At 38.2% G+C, this 22299-nt stretch overlaps 1 protein-coding gene and 1 long non-coding RNA gene across 5 annotated transcripts in view; both read right to left on the reverse strand.

Moving 5' to 3' along the window:
* The window catches only part of ARSK (arylsulfatase family member K), a 39453-nt gene that overhangs the window by 7144 nt on the left and 10010 nt on the right, over window positions 1-22299 (reverse strand). For 2 of the 4 annotated variants that reach the window (XM_027708777.1, XM_027708779.1), the window contains exons 4-8: window positions 16721-17003; window positions 13183-13354; window positions 11838-12062; window positions 6278-6502; window positions 5503-6198 (exon numbers count right to left, since the gene is read on the reverse strand). In XM_027708777.1, coding sequence (XP_027564578.1) covers window positions 5930-6198; window positions 6278-6502; window positions 11838-12062; window positions 13183-13354; window positions 16721-17003 — 1174 coding nt within the window. In that variant the 3' untranslated portion in view covers window positions 5503-5929. Of the gene's footprint in view, window positions 1-5490; window positions 6199-6276; window positions 6503-11837; window positions 12063-13182; window positions 13355-16720; window positions 17004-22299 lie in introns of those variants that run through there. The other 2 variants (XR_003538402.1, XM_027708780.1) reach the window with 2 other exon arrangements.
* LOC113981401 lies at window positions 1610-4772 on the reverse strand. Its single transcript, XR_003538403.1, has 2 exons — window positions 3135-4772; window positions 1610-2564 (listed from the first exon to the last, which is right to left on the reverse strand). It is a non-coding gene; the product is annotated as an uncharacterized LOC113981401 (long non-coding RNA).

The raw sequence follows: 22299 nt of genomic DNA on the forward strand, positions 1-22299 counted from the left end.
TACAGAAATGCAATAGAAATTGTTCACACAATTTGAATCCTGCCACAGCTACCACAGTCTCCTCACTGAAGAAGAAGTTGCAATAGGGGCACAGACTCAGGAACAGCAGCATTGCTAGCTAGCGCCATAAATCACTCCCATGTCCAGGCTGCATTGCCAGGTCACTTTTTCCATCCTCTGAACTCCTTTGCAAGATACTTCCAGCTCACAGTGGATGCCTTTACCAAACCATCGCTGTCTCAGTCACCATCAGCTGCAAAGCAGCAGCATTGCTAGCCAGCGCCATAAATCACTCCCATGTCCAGGCTGCATTGCCAGGTCACTTTTTCCATCCTCTGAACTCCTTTGCAAGATACTTCCAGCTTGCAGTGGATGCCTTTACCAAACCATCGCTGTCTCAGTCACCATCAGCTGCATACTAGAAAAAATGAGAATGGGAACCACTGTGCTCCATCCCACAGTTCTGATCTGATAAATAGCAAAGCTTGCTGGAAAAGTGGTGGGTGAAGACTTTTCCAGGATAAAATGACAAATTATGCATTTTGTAAGCATTGTATTTTGAAAAATGATCTGACAATAGCAAAACAGTCCAAAGACTATTTAGCCATGAGTAGTATTTAATTGTATAAAGTCAAAAGTAATTTTTTTCCAGTACAAAATGCCTCATCCATCTAAAATTAATCTTTTGATAAGATTTGTTTAATAATCAGAGTTGATGTTAGGGTGCTACAATCCAGCTAGGCCCACAGGAACATTTCAGATCAGGATTTCAGCAAAAGGTTTCCACACACACATGCTTTTCTCTTGGTTGCAGTGCAGAGAGAAGCAACCAAGCCATGAGGTTTCATGTGATGAACATGCCCTTCACCCATCCTGGAGAAACCACTTGGGGAAAGAAGAGTCTTCCATCATGCCAAGCAAAGTCCATGGAAATGGGTGGCAAAATTAAGTATCCACACCCCTGGCACTGCTGCAGCTTCTCCCATTTGGCCCAGGCCCTGGGGCTGTCCCTGCTCCTGCATGCCATGAGGGCAGCAGCCACACGACCTCCCGTCCAGGAACATCACTGTTGAACATAATATGCTAAACATATTACGCTTCTGTTTCTCTCAAATGTCCAGGCATGGGAGGCTTTTTGTTCTGCAAAACTGAAATGTAGGCATTTTGTTGTTCACAATTTTAGTATTTTTCCATTTCCATTTTATTTTGACCTTTAACTAAGCCATGATGAATTTGACCCTATTGATTTCAGATCATTTTATCCAGCTAATCAAGACTACTTTGAATTTTACCCTATTTTCAGAAGTGTTGATAGCTCTCCCCAGGTGCATTTGCTCATGTTTAATAAGAAAAAGGTGCCTACTCCTGCATTCAAAGTACTAAAAAAGTAAAAGACTTACTAAAGAAGTAAAAAACAGAACTACATAAAATTCTTGCAGACATTATTTATCAGCCTTCCCACTTTTTGATTTTTGGAATCTACAACTGAGCTTGATTTTAGCCAGTTTTGAACTTAACTTACAGTAATTTTGTCTAGACTCTATTTCCACATTAAAGTAGATCAGATAGGCCATTGCCCAAGTGCATTCAAAGTCTGGATTTCACCCATTTTTTTTTTTTTTTTAACAGCTAAGCTAGTTATCCTGACAAAGGCAGCAGAGTGTTATTTTTACATGATTTCTTGGCAAATTAACAGTGGCAGTCTCTTACGTCTTTAGTGACCACAAGGACCTTGTATTTACAAAAATACATTTTTGTTCGTCAGAACAATGGTACCTCTCTCAGCAGAAGCTGACCAGGCCAATGCTCTTGGTAGCCTCAGGTATGTCTCAGAAGGCTGCGTTGATCTGAATACATCTAATCAATAAGTTTGAACCTGTTGGCATTCCAGCCACAGTCTTTCACTCCACAGTCTCTCTTCAGTGTTAATGCTGCATAACTCACTTGGCATGTTTGAAAAACAGATTTTTTTCCTTTGTTAGCTGGCCAGCCTTGCCTGCTGCACACCTCATTTGATTAATGTTACAATAATGCAGATGCATAAGCATAACTAACACAGTAACTGAATAAAACTGTACTGTTAAATCAATCTGTTTTACACTTAAATTAGTTCAGTTCTAAACCAACACAGGCATATTATTTATTGCAAACAGATACAAGAAGGTGGTAAGGGGCTTTTCCTTTCTCTCTCTTGCTCTTCAGAACAAAGGTTCACACATAAATAACAAATAACTTGCAAAAGTCAAAGTTTTTCTTTTAACAAGTCAACATTTTCTTTTAAAACAAGCATTTTAAGAAGACTATATACAAGAAGTACTAATGTAGGGATACTGAGTGCCTGATCACAATCTGCTGCTTGTTGACTCACACACCACAGTACCACCTTGCAAACAAGCATCCCTACTTCCTGACATGGTAGCTCCAGTGTTTCCTGCAGTCTGGAAGCCTGCCCACATGCACTGGGCTTCTTTAGATAGTCTGTGACACAAGATGTAGTTGCAAGAAGGTCTTTTTTCCAATTTTTCTTCCATTTCAGAGAGTATCTCAAAATGGCACTTGGCTCCCTGCCAAGTCTCCAAACCTTACCACAAGGAGTCCCCCCCACCCCAAACCAAGGGAGAAGAGGGGAAAAAAAACCCAAAAGAACCGAAAACGAGAGAGAGACAAAGCAATATATATAAATATATTTCCACTTATATTTACAGTTATGTACAGTTGAAATATATATACAATTTCACAGGGAAAAGGGAAAGGGGAAGGGAAGAACAAAAAAACCCAAAATAATATATATATATATTAACCCGATCAGTAGCCCAAGGTCTATCAACTAAAAGAATTAGCAAAAAAATATCTTACTACTTTCCTTGGGTCAATGGAGAGTCACGCTGGGGTGACTGCCGGCAGCCTCTGCCTCCCAAGGTCGACAAGGCCTTACCAGGCCTCACTCTCCAAGCTGACAGACTCAACAACAGGGAAATCTGCACCTCCAAAGCCGCCAGAAGGAAAGAGAGCGAAGGTCTTTCCTCCCTTCTTCTTATACCCCAGCTTACGTAAAAATCGTAGGGAATACCGGGTAAATCTGGGCACTTCCTTGGTTACAAGCTGGTCACCAAGGAAGGTCTAGGCCAAACTACCACACCTAACGTTAGTGCATCTTAAAAGTTCATGTCTTCAAAGAAAGCACTGTCCACAGAAGTGACAAAATACAATTTCCCCTAATAATTTTTTAAACATTCAGGCATTAAAAAAAGAACACCCAAAATACATCCAGTTCACCATAATTTTATTTTACTGTATTCTGTACAATGTACTGCATTTTGTTCAGATCTCTGGAAAGTGATCAATTTCTTTATTCTTCTCCCTTTTGAACAAACATTCATATGGACATAAATACTTTCTCAAAGTATGCAGCCCATTTATTTTAAGTAATTTCATCCCTATCTGAACTCAACCAGATTTATCATGGCATGTGCTACAGAGTTTGAAGGCTTTTTTAACTATTAGTTTGCTCCTTGCCTACAATATATAATAAAAAAATAAAATTCTGCCATAGCAGCAAGTTGTATAAGGTTAGCAGTAATGTTCTGTGGACACAAAAGCAGAAAATAGTTAAAACCCTCATCAGTATATACCTAATTCCAGTGTGGTAAGTTGTTTATGGAATGCTCGTGGAGTGCTTAGCCATCAGAAAATATGTGTCTTTTTTATGTTTAGGCTTACTGGCTTACTGCTACTCCTAGGTATTTAATTACAGATTTAAAAAAGGATTTTTGTATTAAGTATAATGTCATTCTGAATTGGTACTATAGTAGCAAGCACTGTGATCAAGAATAAGCAAACTTAAGTGCTGCTATAATTATATTTCTCCTTAAGCAGAAGAGTTACTATCTAAATCCTACCTTTCCAAAACTACTTTGGTTTTTCATCACATCCCTGGAAAAATGTGAAAAAGTATTTTTATGTTAACTCTTCCTGTAAGCTTCAATTCTGCCTTCTCTGTTTATATTTTAGGTTTCAGTTCTCCACTCATTGATGCACATTAAAGCATTGACAGGACTTAAAGAATGCCATGAATTGTTTCAAAACACTGTCAAAGAAGGAAATTTCCATAAGATAAGCCACCACTACAGGAACTTGTGATAAGAGCAGATGGCAACAACAGGAACCAGGTCTGGTAAGACAGATCTGGGTAACCTACTTGAACAAAGATTCCCACTGTGCAAAACGGTGAGAAAGGAAGCATTAATTATAGACATAAATGAAGGTAAAGGTTTGAAATTAGCACACTGGACAAAATTCCACTGTGCACGCTGTGAGAAAGAAAACAACTGCTTACACTCATGCCATCCCAAGTTGTGGGAACATCTGAGACTCCCTGTGAATATCCGGGACTTGGACTGCATAAAAGCAGTACCCAAAAAGCACGACATTGGGACCATCATCACCAAGAAGACCAGAAGGACCAGCGGGACCCTGTTAGAATCCATGTGGTGATGATATTTTTATCTTTATCTTTCTACTTAATCTGTCTCTCTCTTTCTCTCTCTCTCTCTTTCTATTTCTATCTCTCTCTACCTCATATTTATTGCTAAATAAAACCATACTATTGACTTTGGTACATGGTCTCATTTGCATCTTAATTCAGGCAGAGGCATCTTTTAATAATTGGATCCTAACAAGCATTTATTTGCAAAATCTAACTGCATAACAGAGATGCAGTTTTCATCTTATGCTATGCAAATCACACTATCACCTTTCAAAGAACTACTCTACTCACATGTGGTAAATATTGTAGAAACCTGGTTAATAGAAAGAGGAAAGATTCTATAGCTCTGGTCTCACGCTAAAGCAGAGAAACTATCAGAAGGTCACTGTGTTTGTGAACCTGCATTGTTTGATGTGAAGCTGTATTGTCTAAGAAACTGCATACGTGATAGAAAGAATAAAACAACAGGATGGGAAAAACAGTGAAAGTAGCTAAGTAACAAATATGTAACCATAGCCATGAGAAAGAAGCAGCATTTGCATAAATATGCCTTAGGTAATTAGAAGCCAATGATGAGCCTATGCTTGGAATATGTATGAGGCTAATTATTAACCTTTATAAGCACGAAGCTTACAGCAATAAAGTTGGATTAGTCATGATCAATACTGGGATCGTGTGATACTTTTCCCGGCGTCCACAACACTCACAGGTTTGGTCAGAGGATTTTTGAGTTTGGTTATTTTCCAACTGTGACCAGAGATCAGATTCCCCTCCACATGTGCAATTAGGAGCCTATGCACATTATGAAATTTTAAACAAGCAGGGAGTGGTAAGTACCAGATGTAAAAGCAAGAGGTTAGCAGTTAGATGTTGAAAAGATGGAGAGTGAGTCATGTATATGATACAGGAATGCTGACACAGTTAAGTACTTGAATAAACTGCATCTATGTTCAGACCAGTACTCGTTATTAACTTTTTGATTATATTTTAACTGCTATAGCTTCTCTTAAGTGGATGAATGTGTGTTTAATGTGGACCTATAATCAATCCGACAAATTCCACTGTAACTGGTAGCTTACTTCACTAGATTTTATAATCTTTACTCCGTCCTTATAAATGGAAATTCCTATTGAGTTTTAATGCTTAATACTCTGTATTTTTGTAATCAGCTAAATATTCCATACACTCAATTAGTATTTACACATTATCCTTCCTGTGTACATTTAAGTGTTACAGAACAATAACATGTAAAACACTAGTTTTGTTATGCTGGCATTATATAAAATGCTCTTGGCTCCCTAACACAAAGCAGTAACTGTTTGGGAATCTTTACTTTCAATAGCTTATATAAGACAATGATTCTAATACTTGAAATACAATATAATATTACAAATGCATAATGTTTTCATACCCGCAGTCATATTAAATCCAGGTTGTTTCCGTCTACTCCCCAAGCCATTCGTCAATTGCATTCTCATATTTTTTTTGCTCCTTTAGCCAGTCTTGATGCCACCTAAGGTTTGCAATAACACTTGAGTAATTCTGACCCAAACTTTGTTTCCAACTGATAAACTGTCGTTTGTTATACTCCTGAACAGAAGAAGAAACCTTTGGATAGTTTACTACAGAACGGAGTATTTTGTCCAAGGAATGTACAATTAGTGGGAATTTTATGGCAACATTCATTAGCTCATCTGGATCGGCAGTGAGATCTGGAACAAACAAAAAGCCAGTTAAGACTGCATTTAATTAAATTAATGAGTTAGTCAGGACATAAAAGTTGTAACATACCAAATAGTTGTGGCAGTACTGAACAGCCATCCGAGTACACAATATATTTCCATTTGCCAGTTCGCAGCATATACACAGAAGAATTCACATTGCACCCATGGAACTCACTCAGCACCCAAGAGGGCCGAGGTCCTCTTGGTGACACTTCACTTTCAGTCTTTTTACATAGCAGCGGTATAAGAGAATATCCACTGAGGTTCTGTGGGACAGGAATGCTTGCTATATCTAAGGAAAGATATACAAAACCAAAATGCTATTGCAGTTTCCATGATTAAAATAAGCCTAACACAATGCTACAGGTGTCTGAACATTTTATTTTTATAATAAAATGTACATTCCTAATTATTATTCTTGTAGAACAAAGAAAGCCCAAAATACACAATGAAGAAACTTTAGGGAACTTCCCAAGGCAAGCTGCCCACCATCTTGATCAAATTCACTATCATCTATGTCTAACAGAAGTTTGCGAAAAGAAATCACAATAACCTCCTTTGGTGGGTGGTGCTTTTTTATTTTCTCATCATGGTTGTAAACATTTCTCTTCCACTTTGACTGGACCAGGCAGGACAAAAAGAATATCACAGTATGAAAAGACCCCAAAAGCTCCACATTCAACATGGTGTAGCATTCATTCCTTTAACAATAACAGTGCTAAGCTGCTATGTAGCATTCTTCAGCAGTGAATATTGAAATGCTTTTCAAAGGTGGTTGTTATGGTTATCATCTGTAATTGGTGGGGAAATTGAGAAGCAGGGGGACTTGCTTCTCTTGCAGGACTGGAGATAAAGATGGTATCAGAGGTAGTATCAAGACAGTGCATGTATGGAAAACACTGGTGACTCCATAACCCACTAGATGACTCTCAGAAGATGCTGTAATATCCATAGGATCCTCAGCATCAACTTATATCACAAGTGTCTCTAGGTCCCAAAGATCAGGTCAATATTAAAATGCTGCAAAGGTTTGTCAAAGACATTCTGAAAAACATAACTGAGAATCCCAACCATGTCACCTAAACTTCACCTAAAAAACAGGTATGACAGTAATTTTTTAATTACCACACTGAATATTGTCTATAGACATTCAAAATTCAACATCTTCCATTTCACAGAGCACGGTGGTAGTATTTAATCTTCAGTTCTATGCCAAATGGCAATACTCTGTGCATACAAATTGCCCATAGGTGACTTCCTTTATCAGCACACATCTTCCTTTTCGTCCTCTGTCCAGCCAGCATCTGACTAAGTGCTAGAAAGACCTGTAATGTGTAAACCCAGCAGTTTCCAATGCGTGGGCAAAAACCTTGAACAAATACATACTACATTTCAACAAATGAAAAAGGGATATAGGCTCTTCTGTTATCCTAAACCAGTAATGCTATTAGTGGAAGTAACTGCATGTGCAAAGAATGCTCCCGGTACCTTCAGCAGTTCCTGCTTTTCCAATAGAAAGCCAAAGGTACTTTCATACAGACCAACAAACCCGGTGTTGCGTGGAGGAAATGTTATGTTACATCCTGTTAAAAAATGCAAGAGCTGTTGCACTTCCGTCTGAATTACAGGTATCACAGATTCTGCTAGAATCAAAACATCTGTGCCTATTCACAAAGCCAGTAAAGGAGGAAGTCTTGAGCAAAGCATTTGGATGGTGTCTTAAGAGAGATTATTTCCTTTAGATGACGCAAAGCAAAGGGATTATATTTATCACAAAAATAGGATTGAAATCTGTTTCCTCATTAGCCAGCAGTAGCATACAAACTGAGGACATAATAGACCACAGAGGTGGTTCTTCACGTTTTCAGTCACCTCAACATATATGCCTTTTTGACATTCAGTTTACAGAAAAGGGGAACTGCCAGAAAAGAAGGAAAGGATTATACACACAGAGTTCTGGGGGGGGAGGGAGAGAGAGGGGAAATAGGAGGAAAAGATAGAAGGATGTTAAACCACTTGGCCAATTATTTCATTCTTCAAAGAAGAAAAAAAAGAGATTTTTAACTCTACATATGATACCATAACTTCATCATCATGATGGCTAGGCTTCGCGAACGAAGATTTGGGAAGGGCTCTACCCACATTTGTTACAAGCGCGCTGGTGGCTAAAGAGGCCAATGCGAGATAGACAAGTCCGGTTGCAAAAGGTACAGTGGAAAGAATATTGGCAATACACGATTCTTTCTGCGTTGTCTTTTCTCCTTGAGAGTGATCCTGTGTGTGTTCTCAAAAGAAGCAGCAGCATTATAGATAGTGTGACTCCAGGCCTCCTGATTTGAGGCCAGAGTAGACCAGTGATGAAGGTCAATATGGCCAAGGCTGAGATGTTGTTTCAGGAAGTCTTTGTATCTCCTCTTTGGGGCTCCTTTCTTGCGCCAGCCAGTGGCAAGTTCACCATAAAGCAGGATCTTAGGGAGGCGATGGTCCTTCATCCTTGAGATGTGTCCTGCCCAACGCAGCTGTGTTCTCAGCAACATGGTCTCAATACTTGTGACTGCTGCTTGTTCTAGAACAGATGTATTAGTCACATAATCTGACCAGTGGATGTTCAGGATTGTACGGAGACAGCGTTGATGGAAGCGTTCTAGGAGTTGCAGGTGGTGGTGGTAAATGACCCATGATTCGGACCCATATAAAAGAGTAGACAGTACAATGGCTCTGTAAACACTGATCTTTGTGCTCTTCTTCAAGTGTTTATTTCACCAAACTCTTTTATGGAGTTTTCCAAAAGCTCTATATGCCTTTGCTAACCTGTTGTCTATCACTCTGCTGATCCTACCGACCAAGGAGATGAGGCTGCCTAGGTAATTTAACTACTGGACTGATTTGAGTTCTGATTGGTCAATGGTGATATGGGGATGATGGAAGACTTCCTGAGGTGCAGGTTGACAGAAAACATCTGTCTTCTTTAAGCTGACTTCCAGCCCAAAAAGCTCAGCAGCATCTGAAAAGCAGGATGTTAAAACGCTGCAGAGCTACTTCTCTGTGGGCAACGAGGGCAGCAGTAGCAGCGTAAAGCAGCTCCCAGACAAGATGATTTAAGGGCTTAGTGTGGGCCTTCAGTCGCCTTAGGTTGAAAAGGCTTCCATTGGTATGATATCGAATGTAGATACATCTTCATCATTGAGGTCTGCCGTAGCCCTTTGGAGCATCATGCTGAAAAAGATTGTGAATAGGGTTGGTGCGAGAACGCAGCCTTGTTTCACACCACTGGTTATTAGAAAGGGCTCAGAAAGTGCATCGCCATATCTGACTTGGCTGCACTGATCCTCATGAAGTAAGATGATCATTTTAAGGAACTTGGGGGGACAACCTTGATGCCTGCTGAGCTGGTGCTACGAAAAAATTCAGGAGCCGTAAGCTGGGGTGAGATAAGAAAGGGTTTAATTATGCCAAGGCAATAGATGTTACGACGCGCGCCGGGCTGTGCCCGGGATGTTACATTTATAACAATATTTGGCCAATCCTAAGTGTGTCCACCCTATAACTTTTGGCCTGGTCCACCCCGTGGCCCGCCTCTCGGAATTGGGTCTGGGGTGCTTTTTGGGACCCCCCCTTCATCATCTTCATCTTCTTCGGGGTACAGAGAGCAGTGACCCAGTTCTTTGACTCTGTCCTGCGGTTTAGGCCAAGATACAAGCGTTCTCCAAACAAGACAGGCCTGGCTTGACTAAAGACTAAATATTTTCTACTAGATATGGGGATAGGGTGATATAGGGAGTATGGAATGGGGTGAAAGGATTGAGGAATATAAACTAAGGGATACTACGGGGAGGAGGGAGAAAGGGGTTTATTTCTAAAATCTACTTCTATTACCTATAAAACTTGTAAGGTAGAAAAATAAGAAAATCATTATGGGCTTAAGGCATCAACCTAAACATTCCAAAATCTGCCATAGACCTTTTCTGCTCACAGTATCGAAAGCCTTGGTGAGATCAAGAAAGGTTACATAGAGTCCTTTATTCTGTTCCCTACACTTCTCTTGCAGTTGTCTGAGAACAAATACCATGTCTGTGATACTCCTGTTGGCTCTGAAACCATATTGGCTTTCAGGCAGAATTCCTTGTGCTATAGCGGGTATTAGTCTGTTCAAAAGTATTCTTGCAAGGATTTTGCCAGCAATGGAGAGCAGAGTAATACCACAGTAATTTGAACAGTCTGATTTAACTCCTTTCTTCTTATACAAGGTGATGATGACTGCATCACGAAGGTCTTATGGTAGTTCGTCTAGTTCCCAACAGCGCACCACAAACTCGTGAAATTTAGCATGGAGTGCTTGGCCCCCATGCTTCCAGGCTTCAACCCCAGCTGTCTTGCCAGTTTTCACCTGCTGTATGGCCTTAAGAGTTTCTCCCATAGTAGGGCGAATATCCAATTCATTCTTCACCGGTTGCTGTGTAATGCACTGAATTGCTGAGTCTTGAACTACATGGCTAATACTGAAAAGAGTCTGAAAGTGTTCAGACCAACGATTCAGAATGGAGGATTTATCTGTCAGAAGCACCTGACCATCTGCGCTGAGTAGAGGGCTTTGGACCTGGTATGTAGGCCTGTATGCTTTTTCAAGGCCTCATAGAATCCTCTGTAATCACCCGTATCAGCACATAATTGAGTTTTTTCAGCTAGACTGATCCACCACTTGTTCTGGATGTCACGAAGTTTCTGTTGGAGCTTGCTGCATGCAAGACAAAAGGCTGCTTTTCTTACATAACAAGATGGCTGAGCAAGGTGTGCTTGGTGAGCAGTTCTCTTCTTCCTCAACAATGCCTTGATCTCTTGATTGTTTTCATCAAACCAGTCCTTGTTCTTGAAGGAGAACCCTAAGGATTCTTCAGAGGATTTGATACCAAATTTGAAAGAAAAAGCCACTCAGATTTTATATCCTATTTTCAACTGGATAACAGGATTTTTTCCTGACATTCACTGCTAGAAGTACAGTTTTATCTACTGCCCCACGTTCTCTCAGCCAACTGCAGTGTGCACATGACACATCTTAGAGAGAAAGCTTTGCAGACTGGCTTGAAAAAAACGCTTTTCTGATTGGTAGCCTAAAAGATCACAGATAAAGTCTCAAACGGCAACTTCACCTGATGTTTAGTTTCAATGAGAGTCATCTCTTGCATGAGTTATCACAGACAACTGTTTAAAACTTCATTCTTAAAAGTAATTTCCATCCAAGTAATTTAATGTCAGTTCTTTTTATTTGAGTCTTTGTCCCATACTAAATACTTTCATATCTAATAAGGTAAGAATGGATATCCATTATTATATCTTATTTCCTTGCCCAGATCAATTGTATATTTCTTATACAAAGTCTATTGTTCTTCCACACGCTCTTCATAAAAGACATTCCTTTGATAAGCTAATGAACCTGCCATCCTTTCAGGTTTAATCTCATCCCTGGATGCATTTACACTGTAGTTTCTATAGTAAACTGTTAGGTATGAAGGCTAGCAAGGATTATACATATCTAAAATGCATCTGAGGAGGCATAATTCTGACTATAATACAAATGCATAATAATGGTAACTGGGGAAAAAAATTTCATTTGAAATTACTTAACTCACCAAGCATAGTAGGATATATATCCACAAGAGATACTACATTTGGTATTTCCTGCTGTTCTTTTACACCTGGTCCCATAACTAAAAGAGGAACATGGGAACTTCCTTCATACATGCTCATTTTGTAGAACTGACGATGTTCCATAGCAAGTTCTCCATGGTCTGCAGTGAATATAACGACTGTTTTTCTAAGAAGCCCTGTATCCCCCAGAGCTGAAATAATCTCACCTGCAACAACAAAAAGGTACAGAAAAGGATACATTGAAAATACTTCTTCCAACTTCTGTAGCTGCAAAGCAGCATGCAAACCTCTATGAATCCTCCCAGTCAGAGGGCTGAAATCTCCTCTCTTTTTGCTCATATATTTGTGCAATGGAGATATGATATACACTCCTCTCCTTTTGCATATACATTTGTGCAACAAAGACAGGGCAAAGATCAATGAAGTCGGTAATTAAGCAAAGCACTTATGCATCTTAAATATTAAAACACTAGAATGATTCTTTCTTAAAAAAACTGGTCAAAATACATTACAACATGAACACCCCAGCTTGCAATACCTTCATTCCCTAAAACGGTCAGGCTTCCACTGATCTCTTTTCATTCATAAAACGAGGAAGAGCAATACTGTGTCTTTTAATTCAATTTATCAGCCTAACATGTCTAAAAGATCAGCTTATTTATTCATGCATTTCATACTAGTAGGCAAGCAAATTCTTGTTCATTCATGGTCACTTTTCAAATTCAGAAATAAAATAAATTAAGACCAATTTGCATTGTCATTTTTGTATATGTAGACCTTACAGCAAACTAGGAAGAATTCTGAAAGTCCAATGAATTATTTCTTAACTGTCAATAATATGTTGCTAAGGGACACTCCAAATGTAACCTTATTGTTTAGTCTATGTGTAACAGCTGTTATCCAGTCTACGCATTTGAAATCAATCTCTAAGAAGAACTACTTATGCACTAAAATTATCTTTCCTTCCAGCTCTGCTTTGTCAGCCTGTCTCCTCCACAAAAATATTTCCATTATTTCAGTTAGCATTTAATCAAAGAGCATTTAGTTCCTCTTGTACATGGATCATGCAATGTTTTGCTGCTGGTTTTCAACAGAGCCTCTGACTTGTGGTTGTGATTACTTTTCAGAGTGCACTGAATTCACCTTGCAAGAACCTTATAAGCTATCCCATTATTTGTCATATAGACTGATTAAGCAACATCCACATGACTTACTCCCAGGTCTGAATTGAGGTGGTTTGTTTTCTATTTTTCCCAAAGATCAGCCCTATCAGCATTTTCCTTGAAAAAGCAAAACTAGAAAACTGTATAATGAAATATTACCTACCCAGCATGGCATCTGTTTCTGCACACATAGCATAATAAAATGCTCTAATATTTTTCACTTCTTCCTCTGTAAACTCTCCTGTGCAATTCTTGGTGTACGATGAGTAATAGTCTACTGGATGCATCTCAGAGAGAGAAGACCACTTGGGTATTTTAATAGCTTCATAGGTTACCTAAAAATAAGAGGAAATAACCATCACTTTAGCAACTGAATAAAACACATTTTTTTAACACAGATTTAATTAAAAACCTTTTCACATAAATGCACAGTTCTCAGTTTACGGTCCAGGAAACACCACCTGCTTATCTGTTACGTGGTGCTGCTACCTTGTCTGTACTTCCCCGCAGCTTCCACAGGTAGCAAGTAATTTTAAAAAATCATCTAGAAACTAAGGCTAGGAGCCAGAAATGTGTGCTTTACCAGCTGTTGTATTATTTTAAGAGAGACAGCACAGAACAGTCTTCTAGAACTGTACTCCCTAGTAAGTACAGAAGTATTGGCATAGCGTCTTCATATACTGTATGACAACTATAAATCTCATGTAACAAAAAGATTGGGTGTTATGCGGGACAACACGGAAATTCGTGCAGTCTGGGAAAGTCTCCAGGACAGTGATGACAACTCTTGATATCTTGACAAAAAGAATTTACTATATTAATCCAATTTTCTAATACTTTTCTACTTGTTTCTACACATGTCAATCCATTTAGTTATAAAGAAATGCAAGATCAGTGTGAAACTAAGAAGCCAATAAATTTCAAGAAGTGATGGATATGTATATTCAAACTGGCATACTCACAGATATTGTGTGCTGCAGGACTAGATTTAGAGCCTCCAAGTTTGACATATACATTTAGCCTAGGCTGTCATACTTATAAGCATTCCCTTATGTAAGTGCTGCATTTAACAGTTAATAATTTCTATATAGTAGACTTAAAGCACAAATTACCACAAAAGCAGAGAAGATGTAATCTTAGTATGGAAAACTTAAATTTATTAAAAACTAAACCCACACCCGTTGCCTTTGTTTACCTCTGAAAATCTTTAACAAACAGATCTGAGGACTAGACTATGGCACAGCAACTCCAGTGTCTGTGGAGGACATTCCTGGGGCTGCAGTCACAGCTCCACAACTTGGCTGGCCCCAAACATGGGTAACACTGGTTCCTGATAAAATAACTGAGATACTGTCCAAGAGGCTCCATAGAGCACAAAAGCAATCAGATCAAAGTTGTCCCTGGAAACATTACATTCCTGTTTACTTGGAGTATCAATTCCATGTTGTGGGTATTGGAACACAAGGACATTAACATATGGTCAAAGATATACCAGAGGCTCAAGAGACAGGCACTGTGCTACAAGCTCCCCAGGCAGCTCTTCATTATCCATACTTGGCCGTGTGTTCCAATACCCACAACATTCCACCTCCCACAATGTCAATATTCTCTCTTAATATCTAGCAGATGTATTAAGTCATAGAATCATAGAATCATCAAGGTTGGACAAGACCTCTAAGATCATCAAGCCCAACCATTAACCCACTACTGCCAAGCCCACCACCTAAACTGTGTCCCCAAGTGTCACATCTACGTGTCTTTCAAATCCCTTCAGGGATGGTGAATCCACCACTACCTTGGGTAGCCTGTTCTAGTGCTTGCCAAGTATTTTGGTGAAGAAGTTTTTCCTAATATCCAATCTAAATGGTCCCTGGTGCAATTCGAGGCCATTTCCTCTCATCCTATCACTTGTTACTTGGAGGAACAGACTGACAGCTAAACAAGTTGGTAAGACTGCAAGAGTTAAAGCGCCCAGAGGCATAAAACCTGGCTTTGTAATACTCAAACAAACACACCAAAATCTAAGTTTCCTTAGGCTCTACAGAAAATAGGCTGCTAGAAGGAATCATGCAGACACCTGCTGCAGTCATCTTCCTACTGCTTAAGGTACTTGGCTACATAAAGTTACATTTTAGACTTCTCAAATTGTATTTATTAGCTTCTTAAGATATAATGGGAGCAAAAAGTGTCCCTCTCTATCCATGATTCTTTTCTACAGAACTACAACCTGGATACACAAAGTCATAACTCCTTTGTCTGTATATAGTAATTCATAGCTAGGAAAGAAGCCAGATGTCCTGAAAAAGTGACAGCTTGTGCAAAATACAGGGGACCATCTGCTTAACAACACAGAGTTTCACAAACACAGCATGTTGATACCCTGTTCTGTATTAGAGCCCCAGTAAACAGGACATTTAATTCAGTTCTTCATCTATGCAATCAAACTTCTTCATGAGATTATCTCTGTGATTTTCAAAGACTGCTTCTTCATGACCAAAACACAGCTACATCCCAGAAGAACCTGCTAATGTTCAATAAATGGTAATATGTAGTTCACACAACACACTATGTATATGTAGTTGTGCAAAGGACCTCAGCAAACTACGGAGTTTAAGTACTCTAACTGGATTAAGGATGACACAAAAATTTGTCAGAGATGTTATAACCTGTCTGTGACTTGAAAATGGTACCCCCCCTTCCCAAGACACATCTAACCTAGCAATTAGCACCGAGCAAGTTTTCCTTAATAACTAAGCTAGATCTTGTTTTTGTAAATGAAGGGTTTTTTCCCCATGTTCTTCCTCTCCCCACAAACTTTTCACCATTCCCAAAAGAACCACAACCCTCACTATTACAAAGAAATTCAAAGAAATACAACCTTCATTTGTATATCTTTTTTGTAAGTATTTGTATTTTTGGTGCACCTAGATATTTAGCAGTTCTCCACTAGAGAAGGCCACAAATTATACACACTGCATATGGAGGGTTTTTCTGAGGTATAAAGTCTTCTCTAACCTAATTCTAATGCTTCAGCTGCAGAGAATATTTCATGCCTTTCTGCAATGAAATCTGTTGTAATACATTCATATTTTATGGCAGATAATGGCAACTGGAGACCATACAAAACAGAAGAAAAAGTATTTCTTCTTTGAAATGGAGTGGTACTTGTTAGCTTTACACATACAGACATAATGGGACTTTTTTTGTGCTCTAAAACCATTGCAAATCTACAGTAGTACAGGAAAAGTTAACAAAAAAGAAAGACTTCTGTTGTGTCTTATTTTGCTTCATGGTCTAGGTTCATACTGCAGGAAAAGTCAATCTTTCACCGTAAAACTCAGACAAAATGGTTACCTATAACATCATTTATAACAAGCAGAATACAGAATATTCATAACAATGAACTTCAGACCACTAACTGAAAATAATTGACAGCTATAATTTTGTTCTTTTTACATTTCTGGCCATTCAACTCCAAACTTCTTTATTGATTCAGTGACTACTGCTACAAACCCTTTCCTACAACAGAGAGGAATTTCTCACTTCTATTTGCTTAGCCTTAAATCAGAAATCTAACACCTCTTTCTTACTGTATACTGAAATATGAAAACTGGGTATGGCTTGAAAAATCAGGAATAAAATACTGTATGTAAAAAGTACAGTTATTAGTAGATTCATACTGAAATTTCATCTTCACATACCTTTTCAAGCCAATAGGGAGATGTTAAAAATGTAGAGGATCCAAAATTTTCTCCTGCATAGGGTGATGGGTATGGGTGTGGTAAATTTAGTCCCAAGTAAAGAACAAATGGTTGAGCAAGGTTAACAGCTTCTTCCTTTATCCAGTTTACTGCTTTATCAGTATTCCGCCAATCTGCTTCCATCACTCTAACCCGCTTCCTATCACCTGTAAGATTTACCATGGGTCTCCCTTCTTGCCGGAGCAGGAAGTGAACATCCCTAGTCCAAGCTTCCACACGGTTACTGAAAATACATACACAAGATACATACTCAGTAGAAAATGTTTTCTTTGCTTTTCCTCCAAGCAAAAAGCATTATGAATTCCTGAAAACCTTTCCCTATATTTTTAGCTGCAATCTATCTGTAATTCCTACCTAAAGGAAAATTGTTATTCAATTGAGCTATAGCTATTGTGCCTCTATTTTATACTCCAACTTTCAGCCTTTTTTTTCTGCTTCTGAATCTTCTTTCTTATTTATTATCACTTCATGTCAGAAAGGCTCTTCTCATATCTAAAAAATAATATTTAGAAATAGCATCTCCAGCTTATTGACACTGCTCTGCATTCTGGCATGGATTCACATGCTACTTATTTGGTAAGGAGGGCCTAAGATTTTTGTTATTGAAAAGAATTCAATGGGAAATAACTTGCCTGGTGAGGCTGCCTTTAGAAACAACATTTTTAAACACACTTAAGATGAAAATCTGTTAGAGTGATTTATCTTGTTCATTTACTTTAGATGTAGTTGATAAATGCTATTGAGGAGAAGCGTGTAGAGAAAGCAAGAAGGGGGAAAAAAAAGGCAACACTTTAATGATAAAATACTTTTGGAACAGATTTTCTAACGTCATGACAATTATTACCTCTCCAAAACACCAGGAAATCTGAGTTGCAGATGTTCTTGTTTCTTTGGTAGAATGAATGATGCTACAACTGAGGGAGGAAACAGCCCATCTAAGACCTTGACTAATCTTTATCTTATTCATGGCAATTTCAGTAAAACCAAAGAAATTCTAAAAGGAAGTATGAAACTGCTCAAAATTTGATCATACACTTAAATCCAAACAAAGCACTATTATTGTTTAAAGAGCACCTAACCAGTTTTATCCCCACAGCAATTTTACCAGTGCACTTTTAACCTCCAGAAAAGCTATTCAGAATTATCTGTAACAATACTTTTCATTAACTTCCTGTTTAGGCTCACACTTCCAAGCTAAACAGGCGTAAACAAATTACTTAGAACAAATAAAGGTTGCTAGATGGTCCATAGAGAAAGCATATTGCACAAACATTGAAATGAAATTATGGTAAAGGAGTGTGTGTGTGTGTAAAATTGCATCTAATGTCATAATACTGACTTAAACAGAAAAAAAATATTATGTAGACCATAAACCAGTCAGACTATCCAGTCAGACTGAGATTAGGATCAAATTAAAAGAACAAAATCCTCTCAAAATTGAAAAACAAAAAAATCCCCCCCAAAATCCCAACCCAAACCCAAAAACAAAAAACCAAACTCAAAAACCCAATCTAAACCAAAACCACTTCCACAAAAAAACTCCAATAAAATCCCACTTCAGACTCTTTCCACATTCTGGAGCAACAAAGGAGTCATTTTGACACATCCAAGAGGAAAACTAATCCTCAGGCAGAACAGGACGTGCCAAAATAAGGCTCTTCAAAAAGCCAAGTGGAGTAGTGAAAAAGGGTGCAATACTAGATCCATATCTAGAGTTTAAAATGAGAGAGCAAGGACTTGACAGATAATTATTTAAGACCTTTGGAAGTTAATGTCAATTTTCCACTTTTTCAATGGGAATGAAAAGAGATCACATCTCCTTTGCTAGCAGATAGTACTCCAGCGATTGTAACAAATATACAACCAAAAAAAGCCATATATAAAGCATATAGCAATGCAACATTGAAGATACCGCGTAATGAACTACCATCATTATTGACCCCAGTGAAAGTGACTACATGACAGTCAGTAATTACACCTATTTTAAGTGAAATAGCCATCAATGCTCAAAAGCATACATGGAGTCTTTTTGACAGGAAGCAGAGGCTTGATGTATAGTACAGTGCAGAGGCTGAAGATTCAGTTCTTTCACTCTGTTACTATACATTTCCTAGAAACCCTCTTCGCCAAATCTCATTAATTCACAACTATGAAAAATTATCTTATGAGCAACTCACATTCAAGTGGCTCCTTTTCATTACACATTTGTATTTTTAAGATATGTAAACTTCCATAGTTAGAGAGATTATTTGTGCTAGCAATTAACTATTTGCAATAGGTTAGAACAAAGTAGAATTGATTTATGTCAACCAACCTAACTGTTGAAGCAGAAAAGTTAACAAGTTTTTTTTTTACATAGGTAAACATGGGATTTGGGAGTAGAAGTGGTTTTATTGTCCAAAGAAACAATATATATGCTTAAGAAAAATTTCTAAAGAGATAATACTGCCTGCTGAATCTTGCACTAGTTGAACTGTTCTATGTCCCTTTGCTAGTCTCCCTTTTAACAGGAAATTAAAACAGCGGGGCATTTTAATTATCTCCACAACAGACAGGAATCTTTGTTATAAGTCCTCCACACTGTTAAGAGATTACCCGGCTACTTAGGGTTTTCAAATGTCTACACAGATGCTACGCTGGGAACAAGATGTGCATTTTTCTCTGACTGAGGAATTGTATTTGTAGTTTTCATTTTTTTAATTAAAAATGTTGTAAACTGCCATTTTCAAATTCCTCTTGTGTAGGTATAAAAAGGCTGACTAACTATGTGTTTATTTTCATTTATTCTCAACCACTACCTGCACTTATTCAAATAACATTAAGTACAGATCTCAAACTTTCACTGGATGGAAAGTCAAAACAAATGTATAAAAAGTTTGTAGTAGGTGAAAAGGTAGGGTCAAGACATAGAAAAAAAAGATAAGTAAAAACTGCAATACCATAGACTTCACAGTATTTTCCTATTATATCTGAAGTGCCTATGAATTTAGCCTCATGGAACCAAGACTTATGCAAACATGATGTTACTATATGGTTATATCATAATTTTTGTTTGTGAGACTCAAACCCTATCACTGAAGTAGATAAATCCCTACATGTCAGAATGAGGAAAATAAAAGCACATCATTGTAACTCCACTGATACTGATGCTGCCATTTTGAAAAGCACTGAACTGGCTTAATTTGTTTCTCATCTGTGAAGACTGATGACAAAATTAGAATTTAGAATAATACAATGAGAACCATGCAAATGTGAGAGTACCAGACATAATGAGAGCAAGCTTAAAGCATCAATAGTGAGGGAACATGAATGACATCAGCAAAACAGATCAGTACAGAAGAAGGGGATTTCAATGTTAAGATCACTGTACAGATGATGAGTCAGCAGCATTCTGATAGCAGAATGGCAATCAGTTCATCATGCACTCTGTATGCCATTTCTCTTTCTGTTATTCGAACGGGCAGAGTAAAATAGGATAGCCGTAATAAGTAAACAAAAAGGGTATTTGCCTAATGTTCCCGTAGACTGAACCCACCATGATTTCATGTTAAAATATCACACCGTATCAACTTCTCGCTCCTACAAAGTGTAAAATACCTAGGCAAAACACCATTTCATCATTGCCGATCAACACAAAAATAGGAGAGATCTCATCAGGTGACATCAGTTACCCTATGACATGCCAGCAATCCTGTTCAGACTATTTGAACCTGAATTAGTATTTGTATGTTTGTGGCTATGAGATTCTGAGCTGGCACCCTTTACCAACATAAAAAATTAAGCAACAAAAAAATTACATTCCTCTTCTATATAGTCTTACATTACAGTTTTCTTTGCATTATTTCCTACACAATAGAATTTATTTGAGAACTAAGGAGTATCTACCTGTTCAGCTTTGCACTCCCCAGTCTGGAGTCAGAGTTCACCTACGATGGCCGACAATGAAAGCAATACTTCTGGAATCCAGGCATTTATATACAACTTTATTTCAGTGCCACCTCGTGTTCCACTTATCACATGAACAGCCATGAAATTCTAGAATTATTTAGAGCTGCTCTTCTTTAAACCTGGAGTGACTTTATAGATTAAACATATTTCAATGTTACACTACATTTCTTCTATCTCAGTGAAGGGCAGGGTGAGTGTATACTAGTAGTATTTAGGCAACACAGAATTTTCTCTGCACAAAAGTGATTCAGAAGAGAAGTACAAGTGTCTGTATATTACAGTACATAATTTTCATTTGTTGGATAATATTACTTTACTAAAAATCTATTCTAGAAATGCTGAAGCATGATTCACCCACAGAATCATTTGTCTTGCTTCATTACACAGAACAAAATCTGTCTCTTTGCCATCTCAAAGAGTCATCTCTTACTGGCACTTTACAGTATGCTCTTAAGACTATTTTGAAAAGTATGAATGCCTGAGATAGTCACAACAAATAATCTCTATGCTACAAATATACAAATACCCATAAGCAGAGAGAAGAATTTCACAACATTCATACAAGGAGGTACAAAGAATAAGAACAATACTGCAACTGATAACTTTCTAGTACTTTGTACCTTGTACAAGTACTTGTTTCTCACTAGAAAGAAAAAATAAAATCAAGAAAAATGCAGAATAATGAAAAAAAGAACAGAGGTTGAACACCCATCTGATAACAATCATATGCTAAGTTATTAAGAGCTGCAGACAGTGACAAGCAAGAAGCATAAGAAACATACAAATATGAACACTCTCTGTTAAAATACGTAAACATGAAGTTTTTGCTGTAAGTCATTTGAATAATCCTTTACATGCAGCATAGAACTGGCATACAGAAAAATGGAAAAAAAGCTTGCTTTTTCTTTTTTGACAGTCTTAAACTTGAGAAGAAAGTATTACTTTGGCCAGATTCTGAAGTGGATACTACCTATCAAGTATTTTGTCATTAAAAGCAGTGTATACATACAACATACTAATAACTACTAATGTCACCTTTCAACTTCTAACAGCTCATTTTACTGAGGGAAGTGAGGAAATGTTAAGTAACTAACCTGTTTAATATAAAAGAAAAAGCTATTCTTTATATTATTTCAACAACAGACTGTCAGAGACTGAAATGGTTAATGATTTATGCATTCCAGGAGTTTGCAGGCTTTTGACTTTTGCCTTACATCTCTGATGGGCAATTGGGCCCATCCCCCCCTCTGCCAATCTTGAAAGGGAGGAACCAGGCCAGACTCAGAAGCTCTACGCAGGCCCAGGGAGAGGCTGGAGGCTCGAGGCATGGCTCATGACACTATATATATATATATATAATGGCCCATCTTCGCGAACGAAGATTTGGGGAAAGGTCTTTTTACCTTTCCAGCCTGCGCAATGGATTTTTTAGGTGAGACACAGCCTGCGCTGAACTGAGCCCACCCTTAATCCTAAGGTTCATCTGCCGGGGCCAAGCAAGCTTGGACAATGGCAGTGAGGTCCTCAGGACGTAGGTTTGTTTAGAGTGTCCTTCTCATAGATGGATGGCC

The sequence above is a fragment of the Neopelma chrysocephalum genome, unplaced genomic scaffold (assembly GCF_003984885.1).
Source record: "Neopelma chrysocephalum unplaced genomic scaffold, ASM398488v2 Primary Assembly neopelma1_96523, whole genome shotgun sequence".
In the NCBI taxonomy this organism is placed as follows: Eukaryota; Metazoa; Chordata; class Aves; order Passeriformes; family Pipridae; genus Neopelma; species Neopelma chrysocephalum.